The 23705-nt window shown below is 35.9% G+C and overlaps 1 protein-coding gene across 4 annotated transcripts in view; it reads left to right on the forward strand.

Annotated features, from left to right (window-relative positions):
- LOC125681914 (octopamine receptor-like) overlaps positions 1 to 20701 on the forward strand; it is a 34271-nt gene extending 13570 nt beyond the window's left edge. Inside the window, exons 1-4 of one of the 4 annotated variants that reach the window (XM_048922193.2) lie at positions 9343 to 9511; positions 13086 to 13276; positions 16020 to 16534; positions 19506 to 20701. In XM_048922193.2, the coding sequence (XP_048778150.2) occupies positions 16093 to 16534; positions 19506 to 20125 (1062 nt within the window). In that variant the 5' untranslated portion in view covers positions 9343 to 9511; positions 13086 to 13276; positions 16020 to 16092 and the 3' untranslated portion in view covers positions 20126 to 20701. Of the gene's footprint in view, positions 1 to 9342; positions 9512 to 13041; positions 13060 to 13085; positions 13277 to 14144; positions 15298 to 16019; positions 16535 to 19505 lie in introns of those variants that run through there. The other 3 variants (XM_048922194.2, XM_056155845.1, XM_048922195.2) reach the window with 3 other exon arrangements.
- Positions 20702 to 23705: the final 3004 nt, after the last annotated feature.

Below are 23705 nucleotides of genomic sequence, written 5' to 3' on the forward strand. Positions count from 1 at the left end.
AGCACTGCATATTTGTGAGGAAAACTATTGCGATTAGATTTATTCCAATTATCTCCTCTAGAAGTGTGAAAGAGTTAAACAGTCTAGGGACATTTTTGTACTTCGTATTCAGAAGAAGAATCTCTCTCCTCGTGATCGTGATTCACATGTATATTTTTGTCGCACTATTTGTCTGTGAACCTATAAGCAGCACGGCTTTTGGAAAACTGAACAAATACTTAATCTAATTAGGCTCACGTGAGCCAGAAAATCAATAATCAATTTCATGAACGTCCATTTACCAAACTGGGATGGTAGTTGGCACAACAGTATTACATGTATATCTATATGGTCGATATTTGGTGTGTTGGATCAGGTATGTACATGTAGCATTTACATGTAAGTCCCTTGGTTAATGTAGGTCTCATCGTCAGTATCCTCCCTACCAAAGCATTCTGGGATAGGGGAGACACAGCATGTGCCAACCTAGCTGATTTTAAGTGCTACATGCATTGCCCCTACTAACGTGTTCGGAGAATACCATTTGTATCCTTTGTTAGTGTTTAATAATTACGATGATAAAAAATATTTCATTTGAAATCTTGCTGGTTTCCCCAGATTTATTAGCGATTGTTGTAAACCCTGTCTATATCAGACAGAAAGTGGGAGATTTATTCAGAATTTTTCTATCCATTGTAAGCATTAGTTGTGTCATGGTGTGGTACTTTTTCCTTTGATCTTAGCCATACTTTAAATCAGACAGAAAACCTTTGTCAGAAATCCAGCGTACAATAACTTCCGAGGGGAGCTTAACTGTACAGTAACTTCCACGGAACCGTACAACTTCCAAACTATGAACATAGAAAACAGCAATTCTTTAAACATGTATCAATGATAAAAACATAAGAAATGCAACATATAAATAAATTAAACATAATTGATATGCACAATTAACACACACAGTGGCGGATCCAGTATTTCCGAAAAAAGGGTGACGTATTAACCAAAATACTCGGGCATTTTGGGTGCCCAATCTGGAGTTTTATTTACATTATTTCTGATTTCAGTACCAGTATGTTCTGTGCAAGGTTTGGATGTTTTCAACCTTATCATATATATATGCCAGTATTGCCTTGTAAATTTGTGGCAAAGGGGGAGGGGCTGTCAATCCGCCACTCACACATCAATATAAATGCTTGTAATTATTCTGTAAGTCTGCAATGGTAATGATTCTCAACTGTAAAAAACACGTGTCTGCGAAATACTTACGAATGCAATTGTAATCCGTCATGACTAATAGTTGATCAAAGACAAAGTGAATAGCCGTTCATAATTTCAAAATTGAGAAACTCTATTTTGAGAACATGTTTATAGTAGTAGTTTTTGTCAGTTATGACAATTTGAGGGCAAAATATGAATACACGTCGTTTCTTTTCGTCAAACGCAATAATTGAAAACATTACTTACTTTCAAGATCTGTGTCATCACAAAACATGTTCAACCAAAAAACTTTTTTTGTCTTTACATCCTTGCATTTGAACATATCAGTAACTGTAAATAAATTATTACAAAAAGTCGCTGTAGTGACTTCCATGATGACGAAAAAATTCAAGAACATCGAAAATATCAGATGAAAATCTTATTTAAAAATTTATCGATGTGTCAGATCGTTGATCTCGGGGTGGGGTGGGGGGGGGGGGTGGGGGGGGGTGGGGGTCTTCTTTCAATGAGATGTATTAGTATATAAGTGATATAATTATAAATCTTCATAAAATGATAAATATGGACCTAGTAAAAACTATTATAAGTATAACTAACACTGAACACCTACACAATTTTATGCTGATCATGTTGTAAACCAATCGCAACTTCTCGGCTTGCCGGAAACGCCCGATAATGTGCGATTGGTTGTAGACCGAAGCGTCTATGATGTTGCTTTGTTCTGGGCGCTTCGTTCTGGAAATTTTCATAAGGCTGATTCAAAATTAAAACCACGGATTGAAGAAACCAAAAGACATATTTTATTTGCTTAGATCCGTCAAAGCGTTTCCGCCACCTTACTCTCATTTTTGCAATTTCATGGTAGTTGATCGAAACCAAAAGTATGTTTTTAATTAATTTTACGATATTTACTAATCAAAAAAGAGTCTATTATAGCTTATAGACTTCATCTGCATATATGAAACAATATCACAGGTGCAAGCAGTAACTCTGGAGCAAGCATTTCGAAGTTTATTGGCAAAATTTGTTAATTTATAAGTAAAGATAAGGACTTGCACTTCAAGGAGATATACTATTGTAAAGTAGACTGAATTTCCTCATATAATTTTAGATGAGGTACATAATGACATGAAATAAAGTAGGGTAGTGGATCATTTAAAGGGGCATTAGCTGCTCATTGTCCAAAATCAGCTTTACAGTACACACATGTAACAGACCGTTTACAGTACACACATGTAACAGACCGTTTACAGTACACACATGTAACAGACCGTTTACAGTACACACATGTAACAGACCGATTCGTTACCCATAAAACGACTGTACATAAAGATTACTACTGATATATAAATACACACACATTGTGCAGTCTTTTGTTGTAGCTTTGACATATTATTTCTTTTGTTTATAGAGAATGGCAGTAACATTATTGTATGGAAGTAAATAATTCATTGCGGAGAAAATTTACAACATATTTATTCAATCTCAGATTTATTTTTCTTCATGCTTAACACAGTCCAGCATTTCAATCACGGTTCAGAATTAGAAAGATTTCACTTCCGAGTTGATAGCTAATGCCCCTTTAAGAAAGAGGAAATTATTATTATAAAAAAAAATAAGAACAGGGCCTCAGGGGTAGCAAGTTCAAAGTATCACAACAATTAACTATATTACTTTTATCAAACTTATTCCCATAGTGTTGAAATCTTTCCTGTGATTTTGTTCCAATTTGATGGAGTGAATTAAGTGATATTTTACTACGCTTTTGACTCCACTGTAAATATAGTCCTCTGTGATTCAGGCTCCTCAAACCCCATTGTAGCGTTAAATGCTACTACTGTAAACAAGAAAGAGTAGTGTGACCACGTGACCCACACGTTTTACAACTTAAAAAAATACGTGCTTCACATATAGTGCATAATATCTTCTAGTTGTTCTGAATGATGGCAAGAATCAACAAATAAGGTCCAGCAAGTATTATATTCATCGTTCATGTTTCTAAACATTTCACCAACAGTGATCGATGCAATTGTGTGTGACTATTATATTGCAAATCCGATTTTTTTAAAAACTCAACTTGTGTTACTATTGGTCAATATAACTTCAATAACTTTGACAAAATACATCTCCCTCTCTTCTCATAATTTTGAATATGTGAAATTGTCATCCCGCGAAAATCCATTGTTGACCGAGTCACAGGTTGATTGATTGATTAACGTCCCACTCGAGAATCCTTCACTCGTATGGAGATGTCACCATTGCCAGTGAAAGGCTGCAAATTATAGGCCTATTATTATGCTCGACGCTTACGGCAGGGAGATTTCCGTACGATTGGGTCTGGTCGGCTCTACATATATGCATAATTGCATATCGGCAAGGTAAATGGTTAACTACGGAAGCCGATAGGTGCCAGGGTATAGAATTAATATTTATTTAACTGGCAGCCGCCACTTGATTTATATGGCGGCCGCCACTCAATTTAAATCATTTATATGGCTGTCGCCAGTTATTCAACTCCTCTCTCTTTCTCAATCTCTCTCAAAATGAAAGGGGTGCAATCCCTCCCCAATGTTTAGTAATATGTATGTGATATATATACAATTAAGAGTATTAAATTATTGTTTTTCGATTGTACTGTTCAATACATAGAACCACGGGGCTGACCCTCTATTTTTTTGACAACGTTCAATTACTGTTATTTTCACATGCAAACTAAATTATTTTCACATGTGAAATAAGATTAATTGGCGGATTGGCCCCCACCCCACTCTTTTGGTGGTATAGTAATGAATGGTAAAAATGTAATAATGAATGAACTGATCAGTTGAAGGATGAAAGGAGGCCCCTTCCTTCAATTTAGGAGTACGGAGTTTGGACAAAAGAGACATTTTAGGTTCCTTATCTGCTTGTCAACAATTGTAGAAGGCAATTTCTCCTCTGACTGTCCCTATACACTTTGAAAAACGATGCTGCGTGTTTGCGTACTATTCTAAATCTTTCCAAAATAATCACTCAGCGATACGAATTACATTGTTTTTGCAATTGGCAGTCGCCATATATAAATTAAGTGGCGGCCGCCAGTTGATTTATATGGCGGCCGCCAGTTAAATTAAGTGGCGGCCGCCACATAAATTAAAAGGCGGACACCAGTTAAATAAATATTAATTCTATATCCTGGCACCTATCGGCTTCCGTAGTTAACAACAATGACCACAAGACTAGTACTGAACACGGGGTATCGGAACTAGAGAAGTTTGGAACTCCTTAGAAAAAGAAGTTACGAAAATTAGTCGTCACTTTGGCAACTCTTGTCTATAAATTAGTGATGGCTAAAGACGACTCATTTCCGATACAAAAATATCTGTCTGGTTTGAAGATTATTTATCATGCAACAGATTGTTGAGCTGATGAATTGAACTCATACATTTACTGAAGGACACCCCTTCATAACGATTTTGAGGTTTGGGCAGAACTGCTTTTCTTGCTAACTAAGATTTTTCATATAAATATATCGACACTTTTTTTCTCCGTTTTCTACCTATCCGTCAACTTTCAAAAACGACGCTAAACTCACTATTATATCTTATACAAGTAAGTAACACATACTTGTTTACTGATAAGTTGCCCAAATTAACACAGAAAACGTGATCTGGTTAAAACTCTGTATAGTGTCAATTATCCGGGACTACTTTTCCCTACGAATATATAGTGGAGTTATAGTGTAACGGAATATACTGAACTGACCAAAGCTTTGATCTCCTTAGGCATACTAACTATTAAAACCGCGACGGAATCGGAGACGAATTAATGGTTCCGATATTCCGTACTGACATTTAAACACGTAAGACATCAGGTAAGAATCCCGTGGGGATCCGGGTTAGAATAGGTCCTCAGTACCCCTTGCTTGTCGTAGAAGGCGACTAAATGGGAGGAGGGTTCCTTCGGGTGAGACCGCAAAAACCGAGGTCCCGTGTCATTACAGGTGTGACACGATAAAGATCCCTCCCTGCTCTGACGTGTTTCATAGCAATTGTTAGGGCGTTTTGTACATACTGATTTGAACTATGGGTTACTCCGTTTACCTAATCAAGGTGGAGGGCTCACGACAGTGTGACCGATAACGGGGATACTAACTCCTTCTGGGCACCTGACCCCACCTCTGATATGTCCAGGGGTCCGTGTTTGCCCAACTCTTAATTTTGCATTCTTTAATGATGGGATTTGTGAGATTGATCACTGTTCATTATCTTCACATTCCATAATTTTGGTACATAAGCATACCTCTGAACAATTCTGGACATGTACAAGTTTTAATTCATCGGATCCGTTTCGTCCAAATACATAGATGTACATGTGTTAGACAGTCTTGTGTGATTTAGAGTAAGCGCCACCTGGTGCTAATTTAAGCATCTCCTTGTTCAGACCTTTTCTGTTGATTATGTACATTAGTTTTGTAGTCCTTGTTTGATTTACGCCATTTATTTTCATTTTGCCACTTGCATCATTAATTTTATTAAAGTTTTACATTACAGGGGTGCCTGAGTTACTCAGGTGACCTATTGCTATCTGTTTTAGTCTATGTCCGTCGTTCGTAAACTTTTTAAAAAACATTTTTAGCTTCTTTACCGTGGCCAAACGTCATTTGGATACAACCATTCCTACGCAGGATACAATCGTATTTCTAACGCAGAGTACAACCAACCCCTACTGCAATTTACTACGGAGGAAGTAGGTGTCCGTGAGGAGGGGTTAGAAAGAGGCCCATGTTTTTTCTTTATACATATAATTCTTGAAAAAATATCTAGCCTATTGGGTAACGCAATAAATTCTGGTTTGGATGGTATATAACATTCGGTCAGATCCCTACCATGTCCAAACACTTCAACACAGTCAGAAAATTTCGTGTAAATTGATCTCAGTCGTTCGTTTCCTTCATTTTTTTAGCAAACAGAAAAACCCACCTAAAATTCAATTACATCAGTGAAAAGACAACATCATTACAATTGTATACCATAAATGTCAGGTAGAAAACTTTGCAATTAAGACGATTATTAATGATAATTAAAATATAACTCTGTATACAGCCATTCCTACACCAAATGCCATTTGGTAACCCTTGAATAATTACCGCGGCCATTGGCGCCATATCAAGGTAGCTTCACCATCATGTGACCTATCAATATTAATGATTGAAAGTGGAAAAACTGTATTAGTTTCCACTCAGTATAGTTTAATTCAATTAATAACCAAAGAAAATGTGTGTGTCGCCACCTTCTTTAAGATGTCAGGCAATATACAAAAACAGATGTGTGGGTCAACATTTGAAAATCACACATTTGCGTAAAACAGAATAATAAATATTGATACAAACCTGTTAAAATGACAATGTTTTAATGTCAACGGTTTAGAAAAACTGCTACTTTATAAATGTGTATAAATTATTTGTGGATATTAGGGAAATCATTGTAAAATAGGAGAGGGAGTACCAACATAGGGTTATTGCACTTGACAACATTATTTCTATAATGAATAATTGATTATTTATGGACAATATAAGCTTTTTCACAACCAATAGTTAACCAAATTTTTAAATTTATTCACTGAATAAAATCAAACTCACCATATATAGATGGTTTTCCATCGAAGCGATTAAGCAAGAGTTATTTCCCATTGGCCGCCATATTGTAGGTTAACATGCCCGGATTCCTTCATTATTCAACCAAAATCAGCCTTGTTATTCTGGTCACTGAGATAAACTGTTTTTCTTATTAATATACATTTGTTAATGCATCTTTTACGTCATAATTGCAATATTGCAAAGATTTCCCCCCATATATTTCTGCCTTACATGTTTGAAATTGGTTGCCCAAAGAGGAAAATCCACCAGTTTGACCTACAAGATGGCGGCCAAGGGGAATAACTCGGGGTCAAAATACGTCATATGAAAACCATCTATTGTTAAAAGTACATTTAGACATATGTGATAAGGTACAATGTAAATGCAATGCGCCTGGAATTGTAAATAAATATTTTGTGTTTTGTTAATATTTTTACCAGCATTTAACATAGATGAATGGATCTCGTGTGGATCCAGGTTAGAATATGTCCCCAGTACACCTTGCTTGTCGTAAGAGGCGACTAAATGGGGCGGTCCTTCGGATGAGACCGCAAAAACCGAGGCCCCGTGTCACAGTGGGTGTGACACGATAAAGATCCTCCCCCCCCCCCCTACTCAAAGGCCGTATTCGCCGAGTATAGACCTAAAATTTGCAAATCAATCAATCAAAAGACGTGACTCCTTTTGTTCACAGTGACGGTTCTAAACGGGGATTATGGGGTTGTACCCCCCGCTTTGTTGAGCTTTTTAACAAAAAAGTAAAAGTCATTGTTTGCCATTTTAGGGTCTTCTACGTCCATTTTTGGGGTGGAAAAGGCACATCCCTGTTTTAGAAAATTTTCTGGATCCACCCCTGCTTCAGTGTAATTAGTGACTTCAAAAAACTAGATTTTTTAATGTAAGTTTGCTGTCCTTGACCGTAATGTAACAGCGGTGTTTGTGCAAATTCGCTATTGAATAGATGGTGGGTACAAAACTAATTATAATTCTTGTACAATTTAATTGATTATTAATGTACTACATGTATGTACGTCATCAAAACACACGCATTTTGCACCATTTTCTTTCAACTGGCCCCAAACTAGCTATTTTTAAACTGATTAGGCATCTACACTTGACAGATGTTGCAAACACGAGGAATTAGTTTTGGACGATCCTTGGCACTATTATTTTTAGATGAAAAACTGTCACAAAAGTTGACATTTTTTTTTCAGGCCAGCTTTGTAACGTCATATTCTAAATTAGGAATTACTTACAAATTTTTTGTTTGGATTTGGACTATTTCAACTTGAAAATGATTGGGTTTCACAGAAATTTAAAAAAGTCGGGGTCAGGAATGGCTGTCACCTCACTTAGCTCTCACAGACATTACCGCATTACGCTCGTCATTTTTTTGTTTTAAATATTAGGAATCATAATTAAATCGAACATGAAGAAATTCATTCCAGAGATGGAATGTTTGGGTTATTTTCAGGTTGAATGAAAATTCAAAGAATGTGTTTTTAGACGAACCACTGAAATGAGTAAAAAATTCTACGATTTAATACTTTTCAAATCTGTTTGCATTTAAAGTTTCAAATGTAAAACCTCAGGTAGATGCGGAGATAAATAAAATGAACTGCTTTGCACCGTGTTTTATGATGTTTAACTTATACCGTGTCGTTGAACTTTTTTCAGCTGCTCAAGCACTGGCACTTAATGGGACAGCGCAAGTTCGCAAAGTATATGTTAATACAACAATAAACAGTGTTACAGATCAGAAGACAGAATGCAATAACCTAGATTTGAATCACTTGGTCTTTAGCCCCCCCTCTCTCTCTCTCTGGTCAAGAGATGCTCACAAAAGTAGCTGCATGTAGTAGCAATTTAGTAATCGGTATATGCATATTACTGTTATATTTTGAAGAAGAAAAATAACGAAGGAAAGCATATCATTTTGCTACATACGGTACTCTAAAGGTAGTTTTTTACTTATTAGTAAATACACGACATATACTTATCACAAAACAAGAAATATGTAATTTATTTCAAAGAATAAAATACCGGGAATGTGACAATCCTAATTTAAAGTTTCATCAATCAAAGAAAAATAAAATCGTTAGAATTCATTAATATAAGATGACAGTGAATTTTATAACACTCTGACCAACATAAAGGATGTCAGACCTAACTGTAGAATTCAGTCTAGTTCCTTTGTGAGTTGACGTTTCTTTAAAAGCACAACGTTTCTTGTCGTTTTTGTCTCAGATCAAACGCAGTCAATCTGAATTCGATTCAGATAAAAATGACTTCAAAAGGCGTGTTGAGTTATCGTGTTCCTTTACAATCACTCATTTTTAGTCATTTACCTGCTGTTATGAACTGAGCTGTAGACATATCTACCCTTTTCTTATCATGTATTCTTCATTGCGATAGGCACTGCATAACCCCTGAACAACCACTACATTATATACACAGCAGAGGTGACCCAAGGCATCAAAACAATGTCGAGGATTATTAAAGAGATTTTATAGAATTCTTGTTTAAATCTTGACATTGGCCTGAAGCAACACAGTGTTAAATTCATTCCATATTTAAAAAGCATTTTTTTACGACACAGAAAAGGAATGAGAGGGGACCGTCAGAATATATTGTGTCACAAGATGTTCTGTGATATACAAAGCGAAGGATAAATATTTGATTTATTACAGAAAGGTAAGTAGACATTGCATATTTAATAACATACAAATAATGTATTGCATGCCTCTTTCTAAAAAAAAAAAAAAGAAAGAAACTTCAACGAGAGAGATTGGTACCTGAATGTACGGTAAATTAATTTGAAAATGTTTCTTTTTCTCAAAATATGTGTTCAATATTTTGGTTTGATACAAATATAGCCTAGATCAGTATTTTGATTCAATGCGATATGCTTAAATCAGTATTTTGATTCAATGCGATATGCTTACAAAATATATATAATCATCGGGTTTTTTTTTTTATCAATGTTGATAATTTGCTATTTTAGATCAATGCTAATAAGGCATCACATTAACAGCTCTCTGGGTCAGGTTGTTCAGCTTAAAAATAAATGTAGGACTCCAAGCTCACGTATTTTTGCAATTGATGACGTCAATAATTGTGTGTCGTTTGGTTAACAAAAGAAGTTTTTCGCGCTTTTTACGTCGTCTGATTATCATTAGAGTACATATATATTATATATAATACTAGTTATCATTTTATTTAACAATATAACGATCTATGATCCCCTGGACACCAAGGTTTGGTCACATGGTAATTAATCATGTGACATTTATATGGTTACTGGTTTAACATCATTAGCCTTATATTGAAACCTAGCGGAAACCACTTTATACTGAAAACTAAAAATAATGTATAAAATAAACCATAATTTATACTCCTGGTTTTCTCCATGTATTCGATCTCAATTATGATATTACGTGGTTAGAAATTCTCACAAAATATAATACACCAAGATGTAGACTACAGAATTATGAATATCATTTTATTTCAACTGCTATGCACGAATGGAACTCGAAACCTCTCGGAGCAAGGCAAGTTTAAATTTTATCTAAAATATATATCATTACTAGTACATATACATGTAGCATTATGAAATCCACTCCTTCTGTATCGGTCAACACGAGGTGTATATTCTACACACAGAGCTTCAACACAACTACATGTACATTCTTTATAAACAATTATCAATAGCAATCCTTTGTGATTATGTGGTGCACAAGGGGAGGACTAACGGTATTTCTGTTATAGAAATGAATGCCAGGCATGAATTACTGTATTTAGAAATGACAAACTTCAAATCATGAAACTCATGTATATGTCCTTGCAAACTCGTTTTCAAATTTGATCTGCAAGTTACCACGCATATCATCAAATACATGCATGTTTATGGTGTATATGTCTCAACTGATGCGATTTGCAAGAGCAAGTTCTACGTATGATCATTTTTTTAAAATCGAGGCAGGCTACTGACAAGTAAGTTAATGTCAGAGGAGTTTCAACAGTCTCGTTTATGGTCAGCATTTCGCAAATTTTATGGTCATTGTAACGATCTAATTTACAAATACATGTACAACCTGTCGAATGCTGTGTGATCGTTCTTTAGATACTACTTTTGACTACGGATTACTTCGTTTACCTTATCATGATAGAGGGTTCATGGTGAGAGTGACCGGTCAGCAGGGGATGCTTACTCCTCCTATAGGCACATGATCCCACCTCTGGTGTGTCCAGGGGTCCGTGTTTTCCCTACTCTTAATTTTGTATTCTTTATAGAAATTATGAGATTGCTCATTGTTCGAATTAACTTTTTCGTGCATACTGACCGGCTTTTAAAATGCATCAGCGAATAATTTTCTGTTATTTATTAGTTCAATAAACAAATATCTGTAGTATATAATACTATTCTATGATCAAAGTCTAATATTAACTTATTTTAAACTTCATTTATATTCTGAGAGACTACATGTGAAATAAAAGTCAAAAGGAATACGTCAAAAATGTGGGGTGACAATGGCGCATGGGTGGCGTGTCATTGACTGCGGGGCACTCCGAATGTTCCATTATGAAATGTTCTCTTCAAGCAATGCCCTTCCAAGCGACTGCGCACACGTCGTCCTAACTAGCTCGTCCCACAAATGTTCAGTCGGGTTGAAGTCCGAGGACATAACGAGTCAATCAAGAACGTTGATGTCTGTTTTTTGTTCGTGCGCGTGCAGTGTCCTGTTGAAAAATCAATCCATCGCCTTGCCTAAGCTGATGCAAAAATGGTACTAACACAGGCTGCATACCGTTTCATTCAAAATGACCAACTCTGAGCGAAAGTTTATTTTAATCACATCCCCAACCATGACGTCTGACACGTTCATGGACACATTTGTTGACATGCATTCATACACGGCGGTGAACTCGAGCCCTGCCGTCAGCATTATTAGTGTTGCATGTAAATCTGAACTCGTCGGAGAACAAATCCTGTGTCCAGTTTTGTCTTTGATTCAGTCTCTATCTGGCCCACAGCACTCTGTAACGTTGGTGGTCGGTTTTAAGTTGTAACCCTTTGTAATAGAGTCTTCTACCTAGGATGATTGGACCTATCGTGACGTCCAATCGTTTGCCTCGCCGTAAACCAATCCCACAAATGACGTTGTCGTGCGTACGATAGTTGACGTGGCTTTGTCACAAACAGTCGGCCAGGTTTATGGCCAGCTCATCACCCACACTAACTAAAAGTGATATGGTGGGTTGACCAATATCATTTATTGCCCCTCCTGCCTGACGGTACCGAATCAACAACCGGCTTATCTTACAGGGATACTACATCTCGCTGATTAAGGCCTGCTACTTGCAGCATACCGGCGGCTTGATTTTCCATTTTATTGTTTAAACGCGGCGTAGTTGTATTTTGCATTTGCAGTCACCAGTAGAATTATTTCATCACTACAAAATTCATTTTCACCATTTCATTAGTTTTAAATAGCGCTCGGAAAATTTCGTCCGATGCTATCACATCGTGTGTATAATGAACGCGGGCACGACAAGTGATTCGCAGTAGATATATTATCAAAATATTATTCCGAAAAAAAAAATGTGTTGCATTTTAAAAATCTGTCAGTATATCTATGGTATAATTATGTATGTACACGTATTATGAAAAGGGAGATGTAAATATTCAGAACGTGTATCCGATCCTTTCGTAAATGTATGACAATGAATACGTTCAAACTAAATCAGACAGTCAAGGGCGATTTTAACGATTTCCATAGTATGCTGAATACATTGGTGTTATTTTATAATGGTATTGTGAATTAGGTGTAACATTTAATGAATTAACGATTGTAGCGTCAATTAATATTTACAAGGTCATAGGGTCCTGTTACACACGGAATACTAAATCAGTCTCCATGAAATCAGATATTGTTTACGATTCCCGATTTATTACATGTAAATTAATCATTATGTAATCCTAAAGCTTATCAACACCATGTTTTAGATATACGCTTATAGAAGTCATAAAGAAACTAAATCTACATGACAATGTATAAATATGCAAATTGTGTACGAACGTAACTTTATTAATTTACATACATGAAAATATCTTTTTGTCCTTCCTTATGATCTTTGCTCGCTGTTAGGGAAGGAATTATAGTTTTTGTATATTAATGTACCTGTCAACATTACCTGGATCTTTTATCAACAAACTGTGACGACGTTGTCGAATCACTATGGTAATGATTTCTTTGTATTCTTTCAGATTCCGGAGACACTTTAACAGTCTATTGTATGGAGTCAGTCTCTACTTTAGATACCCGAAAACCCGGTCAACTGTGATCAGCAAACCACGGACGAGCCATTGTTAATGTGTCAATCTAATACAATGTTACAGAGATTTTAAAACTATTACACCACAAATGAAGTGCACCAATTTTGACTGCTCCCCAGAAGGTAAGATGGCTAAGCTTATTTACGGAGATTAAAACTCTCGAGTTTCTTTTTAATTCCACAGCATGTTTCAATCTGTTGATTGTCGTTTATAGGATTAGCGTTTAGTGTAGTCTTTTTTCTTTCTATTGTTAAATGTATAAACATGAGATATCCGCTGTGAAACTCTTTGACAGGTCTTGATTAATCTGTTCGTATTGACATTGCAAGCAACTTTTCTAACATTAAATCATGGTGAAATAAAATAGTAAAATGTTGTACACCCACTTGAATATTTTTAAAGAGTATCTTAAATACATGTATATGAGATCTTAGTGAAAAGTAACACTATCCCCCCCCCCCCCCCCCCCCCTCATTGACTGTAAAATTCTCAAGTATACAACTATTCAGGTAAATGTTTATCAAGTCTTGGGTCTATTTTTTATAGTCTGAGTAATTTCTTTAATATTTGACACATTTACATTGTTTGCGAGGCTTAAAGGAATTTATCAAAGCAGTATCTTAAAGCTACTTATATGTGCTTAGTGAATAGAATCGTGCGCACGTATAGAGAAGATATGTGGGAGGAGTCCCTACGCCTGATTGTTTACCCGTCTCACTCAATAAAGAGGTGCAGTGTTTTTCTTAACCTTGGGTATAATATATACTTTTAGAAAACTATTATTATTGACGGCGAGGTCGGTAGTATATACGTTGACAGAATTTCTCTTCACTCACGGCTGACAGTGGTGATGGATCAGTTTTCAAAATGTGGGTTGTAGAATTACCTTTCGCTTTTTTCATCAACAGGTGTATACTGACGTAGAAATTACCCATATTAAGTGTATACTGACACAGATATTATCCATTTTAAGTGAAAAATCACCATAAAATTGTCAAACCGCCATGAATCAGCATCTCTGATCAAGTGTCTCTCTTGAGTGTTTATAATTTACACAAACCGTAAAAGTGAATTTGAATAGAATGCACAGCTACGTATATTGTATATATGTTATGCAGGTTCAGTGTCTAATATCGATGTTTTGGAGAAAATCGTAAGGAATATCATATATGAATACATGATTATCTGGACATAACAATCGCCTTAATATCAATGGTTTGTGGGCAATGAACTGTGAATTGAAACATTCACAATCCGATTGCAGTTCTTTCAATGATCGTCATTATCTTGACTAGCCGTCTAAGAACCGGTATTCATTATACAGAGTCTGTCGGTGTGCCAAAATAAGCAACATTAAACTCTTGTGAAGGTCACACAGGTCTTCATTTCAATCTTCAGGGTGTCTAATATTGAGATGCAATCATTCTACAAGTCTTTTATAAACCAGAGTCGAGCTAGTAAATATAGACTTGATATATCGTATGTCGTGTACAGATGGCCGACATTGACATGACTTGTGTTTATGGTGGTACAGACTCAAACTATTAGAAGATAGATACAGTCTCTGTTTATTTAGATTGAGAATACTACATTCTATGTCTTTCGTTGTGTTTTGTTCTGCCATCTTAATTTCTCAAGAAGTAATGTATAAAATGAAACAGAGCACGATTATCCATTAATTCAATCAACTTGAAACGAATACCTCTTATCGTGCTTTCTCTGATGTTGAAATTATCTCTACACGACAAGAAGTACATGTTACATGATATCGAGGCCTTTTTATAGCATCAGAAATACCACCTACAGGACACGGTTTCAAATTCTAAAGATGTTTATGCACATTTTCATAGACTTTTTAAAAATAAGATATATTACAATATGAAATGAAATGTTATTTTCTTTACATTGGTTCGTAAAACAAAAAACAAGTAATAATGTAGAGTTCCTCGAGTATGCACAATAGTACAACTACGTTATGAGGCTTCCTGAGCACGGAGTAACAGGAAAAGAGAGAAAAAATAATGTAATTATATTTTTTCCTCATTAGGAAAGTGTCAAATTAATTCAGACCTAAGGTTAGCGGCAGGCAAATGCTGAAATTCAATTAATTTATCAGCCTTCTTGATGATGGATTGACGGCAAGGTAATGTACATGTATAGTAGGTTGTCAATTTATCGCGTATAATATATAATCTTTATAGAAAGCGCTTATGTTTTTATAAAGATATTTACTGAATAATCTCCCTACACCTCTTAAGAAGGTGTTTATTTGTCCTTGTCTTCAATGGTTACACTCTCTGATATTTTCTTAAGAACAATTCTTTGCCAGTTTAATATGTATAGAGACTCAATATATGTTCACATCACAATGACGCTTCCTTGGTGTGAACTGCTTTTTAGGAGCATACAAATCCCTTTTTCAGCAAAGAAAATCCTAAGCGGTAAATGTCTCGTCTCGGATGTTTCCCCCTGTTCGTTTGAATTACATACTGAGTTACAAAACAGTCAACCCAGCTCTCCATTCGTGTCCTACTACTGTGTCTATATATGGTTTACTGAATGGTGGATACAACATCCGAACATAACTATGTTATATGTAGCCGGACAAAGCAGGGGTCACCTAGATCATTCACAACATATGCATGGCACGAATGTTTCGTCATAGGAAACAATGTTACGGACTGCTTCATGAAATAGGATAAATTTAACCACAGAGCGTTCACTTATGCACGTGTAAACAAAATTTTAAATCTCTTTGTAAGTCTGTCCCGGAGACATGTCCCCACATCATAGATGTATACCCGTCATTTCTATTTTTAAGAATTCGATTCCCCCACTTTCTTACACATTTTTCTTTCTTTTCAGTGGTATCAAAATGACCAACAAGACACGACGTTCATGAAATCAAACCTGCAGTTGGAACCGTCACTGTGATAAAATGGCGTCAGAGAATTCAACGCCATACAGCCAACTGACTTTGGCAGATCACGGGGCCTCCTCCATGGCAGAACTCTACGTGGAAGGAGTGATTCTATTGATAATATGTCTAGTGGCCCTCGTTGGAAACGTTTCAGTTTACCTTATAGTTTTAAGAACCAATAAATTAAGGACAATTACAAATTTCTTCATCCTTGGATTAGCAGCGGCGGACATCTTGGTATCCATTGCAAACATGCCCGTTACCGTAGCGAGTCTCTTTACAGGAAATTGGCCACTGGACCACACTTCCTGCCTGGCGTTCGGGTTTATAAACATGTTAACTTTGTGTTCTAGCGTGCTTTCCCTGTGCAACATAAGCATAAACCGCTACGTCATGATATGTCGTCCATTCCATTCCAAACTTATATACACCAGAAGGAACGCTTTTCTGATGATCTTAGGTAAGGGGCACCTGCAACATAAATCACACCTAAATGACTATAGAACACTCCTACAAGTTAATTAGTACCGAATACCTACCATCTTCTGTTATATATCGAACGCAGTAATCAATCTCCTATTATTTACTGATTTACAGATCATCTTTCAAAACATTAGACTTGATATTAAAAGGATGCTCGTTATTACAATTTACTCTTTCGGCCAGTGTCCATTATGATATTCTAATTTTTTTTTTTTTTTAGAATATCATTTGAATTATCTATCGTTATAATTATATGTGCATGGCTTTAGAAGTTAACGTTAACTTTGCAGTACAAAAACACAATGCTGCAATATCAAAACAATGCTGTTTCAAAATACAATACTTTACAGTACTAAATTTTTACAATACTTTAGTACTAAAACAATCTAATTAGAATTAGATCTTCCATCCGCTCCCCAGTTTTCGACATATCGAAAACTGGGAAGCGGATGAAGATCTAATTCTAATTAGAATGGTACTAAAATAAAATGCCATAGTCCCAAAATACGATGCTGCAGTATCAGAGACACAATGCTACAGTATCAGATACATAATGCTACAGTATCAGAGACACAATGCTGCAATATCAGAGACACAATGCTGCAGTATTAGAAACACAATGCTACAGTATCAGAGACACAATGCTACAGTATCAGAAACACAATGCTACAGTATCAGAAACACAATGCTGCTGTATCAGAAACACAATGCTACAGTATTAGAAACACAATGCTGCTGTATCAGAAACACAATGCTGCAGTATCAGAAACACAATGCTGCAGTATCAGAGACGCAATGCTGCAGTATCAGAGACACAATATTGCAGTATTTGAAACACAATGCTGCATTATTAGAAACACAATGCTGCAGTATTAGAAACACAATGCTACAGTATCAGAAACACAATGCTGCAGTATCAGAAACACAATGCTACAGTATCAGAAACACAATGCTGCAGTATCGGGAAAACAATGCTGCATTAGAAATACTCAATGCTTCAATACTAAAACACAATTCTGCAGTACAAAATACACTTGTCAGGCTTAAACAGTCAATGTTGCATATTGAATCCTTGTTAGGTTTAGAAAGGCATTATTTAAAAAAAAAAAAATAATAATTAAGGTTAGTTCTTAATAATTTAGTAACAAAAACACAATGCTGCAGTACAAAAACACAATGCTTATGTTACAATACTGAATTGTTACAATACTTTAGTACTGAAACACAATGTTATAATACTGAAATACAATAACATACTGGAGCGACAATGAACGTATTCTAATGATTATGTATCCATACATATTGAATGTGTTGTTGGCCTATTGATTGATTCTTTGACACTAAACAGACTTGAGAGCCATTGCTCAGAGATAAGAAAAACACGTTCTTTGAATACTTAAACACAAATATTCATTTTGGGCACATAGGGCAACGTGTATTCTTTGACACTGCAATTCTTCAGCGTGTCGCCTTTTGTGAGAATGGATTACACGCGATTACACAGATAAAAAAGGCGTCTCCTATCCCCTTACCGAGTTTGTCAGTTCATACAATGTAGAAGGCGACCGATTTCCGAGGATGTAGCACTGATAGATATAATATATCCAACTTAACCCTAACCTGCCCATAATCACAATTATTAAATCAAATACGTATATGTTACAATCCTCGATGGACAATTATACATGAGTAGTGTATAAAAATCAAATTGTTCCTCAGAACATGCACGCGATTTATTAATCTTAAAAGGACAAGGGACGTTATTGGCTATATACCGCCGAGCTTTTTTTTATTTTTTCAACTTCCATACTATGCTTAATTATTCTTTTTATTTACACAACAATAGGAGGACATTGAACAACACCCTCGAAAATATGATTGCGTTCTACTCAACAATTTTTGACAAATACACGCATTATTTTCCTCACTCTAATTAACACAAAATTCTTCCGCAAAATGTCTATGACCACGATAAAGTTACATGTAAATGAATACATGTAATGTATTTTCCATAATATGCCAGTTTTCAATAGTCTTTGATCTCAATGACTATTTTTATATAAAAAGTTAAAATTGTAACTTTTAGAAAAATATTCTAGAAGAATCAGGGGACTGTAAATCCTATAAGGTCGATGTCGTCGTTCTGAAAAAGCGACCGTCGGAAGATAACGTCAGAGTTAACAATGCAATATTGTAACGTTATTTTCTCAATATCAGCAACAAGTAAATGGTACATGTTATATATGAATGAAACGAGACAATTGTCACCTTTCTACCTGCAAAATATGATCGGTTTTTGAGGCGCGGCCAATTTTGGCCAATAACGTCCCTTGTTCTTTTGCGTTTTTATGCACTCGTAAACCCAGGTGTAAATGAAGTATTTAAGGTGTCCCTAAGATATTTTTTCACATATTTCTCTCCAAATTTTGACCTTACAACATCAACCGAAAAGGGTGTTTAACAATGGTATCTCATTTTGTGATCAATGTAATGATTTTCACGTTAAACAGAATACTTCGCAAGTATACAAACCATGCACTGGTGAAATTTTGTAAGAGTTACTTTTATGTTGTCAAAATTTACCGAAAGCTTAGATTAAAATCGTCCAATCTGAAAACAACATTAATAAACAAAACTGAAATAAAATGGTGTATTTTCAAATCTTCCCCTATGATCGTGATAACATTACATCCTTTTCGAAGAGGATGTGTTTCTATTACAAATTGTACTAATATCAGAAAATTTTGTAGGTTATCTAGAATGAAGAAATGTTTCAAACAATTGTTTTCTTTCCGACTAATCTAAAAGTCAATACAAAGAGATTATAAAAATATCAAAACTGTATTTCTTACTAGATATATTTTAGTGACTAAATCATATCTGTAATTATGTAGTTTCAAAAAATTGTGTAGTACTGATAGTACGTAGTGGTATTTTTTCTTTTACAGGTGTCTATACTTTAGCCTTCGTGATATCATTGCCTCCCCTGTTTGGCTGGGCGTCGTACGCATACATACCCATTCAATCTTTCTGTTTCTGCGATTGGACACTTGCACCATCGTACGCGATCTTTATGATCAGTTGTTGCTTTGGAGGACCGTTCATCGTCATGACAGTCTGTAATATTCTTATATTCTGCACCGCCAAAAAATCCAATAAAAATACTAAATATTTCACAACTACAAAAGAAAAGAAAAAAGACTCGCAGTCCAAAGAGATCCGTCTGGCCAGTATTCTGTTAGTTGTCGTCATAGCTTTCGTTATTTGTTGGTGTCCATACTGTATCAGTATGTTGTTGTCTATATATGCCCCAGGATTCGCCCCTAGAGGATTCCACATGTTCACCATTCTTGTGGGGTACGCCAACAGCGGAGTGAACCCCATTATTTACGGCGTTATGAACCGCGCCTTCAGGAACGGGTTCAAACAGCTGTACTGTGGATGGATGGGTGTCCAGCTGGAAGAATCCACGGCGATGGGAAGCGCCTCAGATGAAGCACAAGGAATTCCACGAAATCTAACAAACAACTCGCAACTTTCGGGAGACGAATTAGTAGACAGAAACTAGTGATGATGACGCTAATTCACAAATACGGGCATTGGACTGAAAATCTGTTTCAGATCGGGATCTTGCAGTAACAGCAGTCAGTTGGTCAAGTTTGTCTCACACTTAGAACTTCATCAAATTCAGGATCAGGGGTGTGGCTAAAGTTTTGTAAACAAATGAATATGTAAATTCGAAGATGTGGAATTTTTGCATTTATCTAGTATTCATCATTATTTCCGTTCGGTTTTTCATGCCGTCATGTGATAATGTTATGGTTGTAAATATATGTGTGTTTAGTTAAAGGACCTCATTCCCATATATTTAATTATTAAAACCTTGGATGAATTAATTGTATTCGGTTTTACGTAGACATTTCATATCTTATTGTTCTACCACAAGACTATGACCCCTAAATTGAAAGATCACATTTAACAAATAGTTTATTAATTTTAACATTAATCTTTTGTTATATCAAGGGTCCAATAATTATAGAGCATTTCATATGGTAGTAAACTAATTTTTTGTCCATATGCAGTATTTAATTACATCTTTTCATCAATACTCGATTATTGCATTATAAATGTTTAAAATACGAAAGATAATATTTGTCTTGCTTTCAAGATCTGTCCGCAATCTTGCTGCAGAACTGTTGACCAGGAAGAAAAATCAAAGGCCAGAATAGATATTCGCTCTTGGCGTTATTGTACAGAAGATTCTTAAATAAATAGCCTCGGCAGCCTAAATGTATAAGTGTATCACATTTTAACATTGGTTGTAATAATATGAAGCTTTCCGGTAGAATTTTCAGTGAATGATAAATTTTGAATCACATGCACTATACATTATTATCAACAGTTATTGATATTCGAGGTCTGTTTGATATGTAATGTGTATTGTACGATATCTCAAAAGCATTTAACTCAAATAGTGAAATGAACATTACATCCCTTCAAAGTATTCTCCGCGGTTTGAAATACATAATTTCAATCTCTGAATCCATTTCTGAAGTGCGTCACGGTACGCTGATTTAGGTAGACCTCTGAGGCCCTGACTGATGGCTGAGCCAAGGGCTTGTCGGGACTTGTAACGACGACCATGTAAGAACTTTTTAAGGAAAAAGTCGCATGGGGCTAGATCTGGAGAGTATGGTGGGTGTGGCAAGACCGTAACCTTCGACGACTTCAAAAATTGCTTCACAAGCTCAGATGTATGTGATGGAGCATTATCATGAAGTAGACGAGCATGCCTAAATCCTGACACAGGGCGTCGTTTGTGATAATATTTCTTGAGCTTTTTTAGTATAACATCTCGGTAATACCGACCTATAACACTTTTTGCCCTTTGGCACTGGAATTTGTACGGCTATACCATCACATGAGAAGAACATGCAATAAAGAACCTTCTTTGTGCTTATGGTTCTTTTGGCAACTACAGGCCTTCTACCGTGTTTAGTTAGCCATATTTTGTTTCCAATTTTTCTTACTGGTTCTAAATAGTACCCATGTTTCGTCACCAGTAACAGTGTTTGCAAATTGTCTTTGATTGAATTTGGAAAACATTTTGAGCAATTGCTTAGCGGTTTGTACTCGTACCCGTTTTTGGTCATCTGTCAATATATGCGGAATCCATCTGGCAGAAATCTTTCGTACTTTCAAAATACGCTTCAAAATGAAATGCACCCGCGACAGCGATATGTCAACAGCTTTGGCAATATCACGAATCGTGTATCTGCCATCACTTTCAATTATTTCCCTGACTTTTGAGACAATTGCCTTGCCTGTTACAGTCACAGTTCGGCCAGATTTTGCTGCATCTTTGACGGACTCTGTGCCAGTCAGAAATTTCTTTCTCCACCTACGAACTATCTCATAAGATATCTTATCAGACCCATAAATTTCCCCCAATTCAGTAAAAATCTGCATTACCGAATGACCGAATTTTGTGCGAACTTTTATATAAGCTCTAATTTCTTCAATATTCTCAAACTGTTTCCCAACCATTTTTACAACAGTGGTCAACGACCGACTCTATTGAAATGACTACAAGTTTAAAACTATGTGGAGCTGAAGGCTCTCGTTTATACCATTGGAAAGGTATTGAATAGAGCTATTCAAGAGTATCATTATCCACGAAATCGTGCAAAGCGTTATCGCGCTGTGGTACAATACACATTACATCTCGAACAGCCCTCGTATATCACTCAAAATATTCATATATAACGGTGATGCTAACAATGGGATTCAAAATTGAGCATTAATTTAATTACTGATAAGTGATTGTTGGCACTCATGTGTACATATACAATAACTTATAAACCCAATGGAATTGTTTTCCAACAAAATCTTATGCATGTGCACTCCATCCGAATGATTCTTTTCACAAATTCTGCAATCTGATACATTACAATTTCACTACATTTTCTCAAATAAAATGTGTGTGATATATAACTCAAAACGAAAACTTTGCACTGTCCTTTCAACACTTTCAGTACTTTGATTACATGAGAATAAAGCTAATTAACATACATATATGTATGCTCTACACTGCTGAGACTGGTAAGTTTCACTCTGATAAGCAATATAGCATTATAAACATTATTGAATCACATTAAAACAGGGTTCTGTACATTTACATACTAAATACAATATTCAGAAGCAAAATTTGGCCCGGTTATTCAGAAAATTTAAAAAATTTAAATGCACCATAACCGCTCGGTATTTATTACGAAATTATGTTTCGGCATACAATCCAACACCTCTGATATCAATCTTTCAGTTCTGTATTACATATGTAACATATAGATGTAGAAGTGATTGGCAAGGAATTTGCATGAGCGTGATGGGCAGTAGTTAATTTTGCTTTCAAAAACAGCCGATTTTGACGTTTTCCACCCACATCTTCACACGACTTTGCTATTTTGTCTTTGACATTCCTGCCGATCATAGCTAAGAATATCATTTTAAACTTTGGATTCGTGATCAATGCTGATTGAACATGCTGAATTTAAAAGACTAAAAAAAAAAAAAAAAAAAAAAAAAAAAAAATCTTAAACCAGATTTATTAGATCAATACAAATTTATTGGTACTAGGTTTAGTTCTTAATACCGTCCTTACCAGAATTTTCACACCGTAAGAATACTTAGAATCCTACCATCATTGACAGACTGTTACTACAAAAAAATATGTGCATAGCTTCTAGACAAGTCATATGATATTTGATCAGCATCACCTCGAGACGGTAGCCATCTAGAACAGAGAAATGTTTACTTCTGGTCACGTAGGCATTATGGTTAGGGAAATGGATTTCCCTCAGTCACTGGAGTCAACGGACGCAGTGAAACGTCATCTGTTGTATGCAACAATTGTAGAATATTTACATTCTGACAAAAGTCAGTACATTCAAGCGTTTCGATGAGGGTGAAAGTGATACTTTACTACGCCATGGATTTCAATCCGTAGCCTAGTGGTTTGGGTGTTCGTTTAGCAACCGGGAGGCCCCGTGTTCAATCCCGGCGTAACGACAAACCTCACGGTAAGCGTGGACCCCCACCCCCCCCCCCCCCCTCACTGCCCTGAGCGCCATACATACGTCGACAATTTA

Source organism: Ostrea edulis, chromosome 2 (genome assembly GCF_947568905.1).
Source record: "Ostrea edulis chromosome 2, xbOstEdul1.1, whole genome shotgun sequence".
Classification (NCBI taxonomy): Eukaryota; Metazoa; Mollusca; class Bivalvia; order Ostreida; family Ostreidae; genus Ostrea; species Ostrea edulis.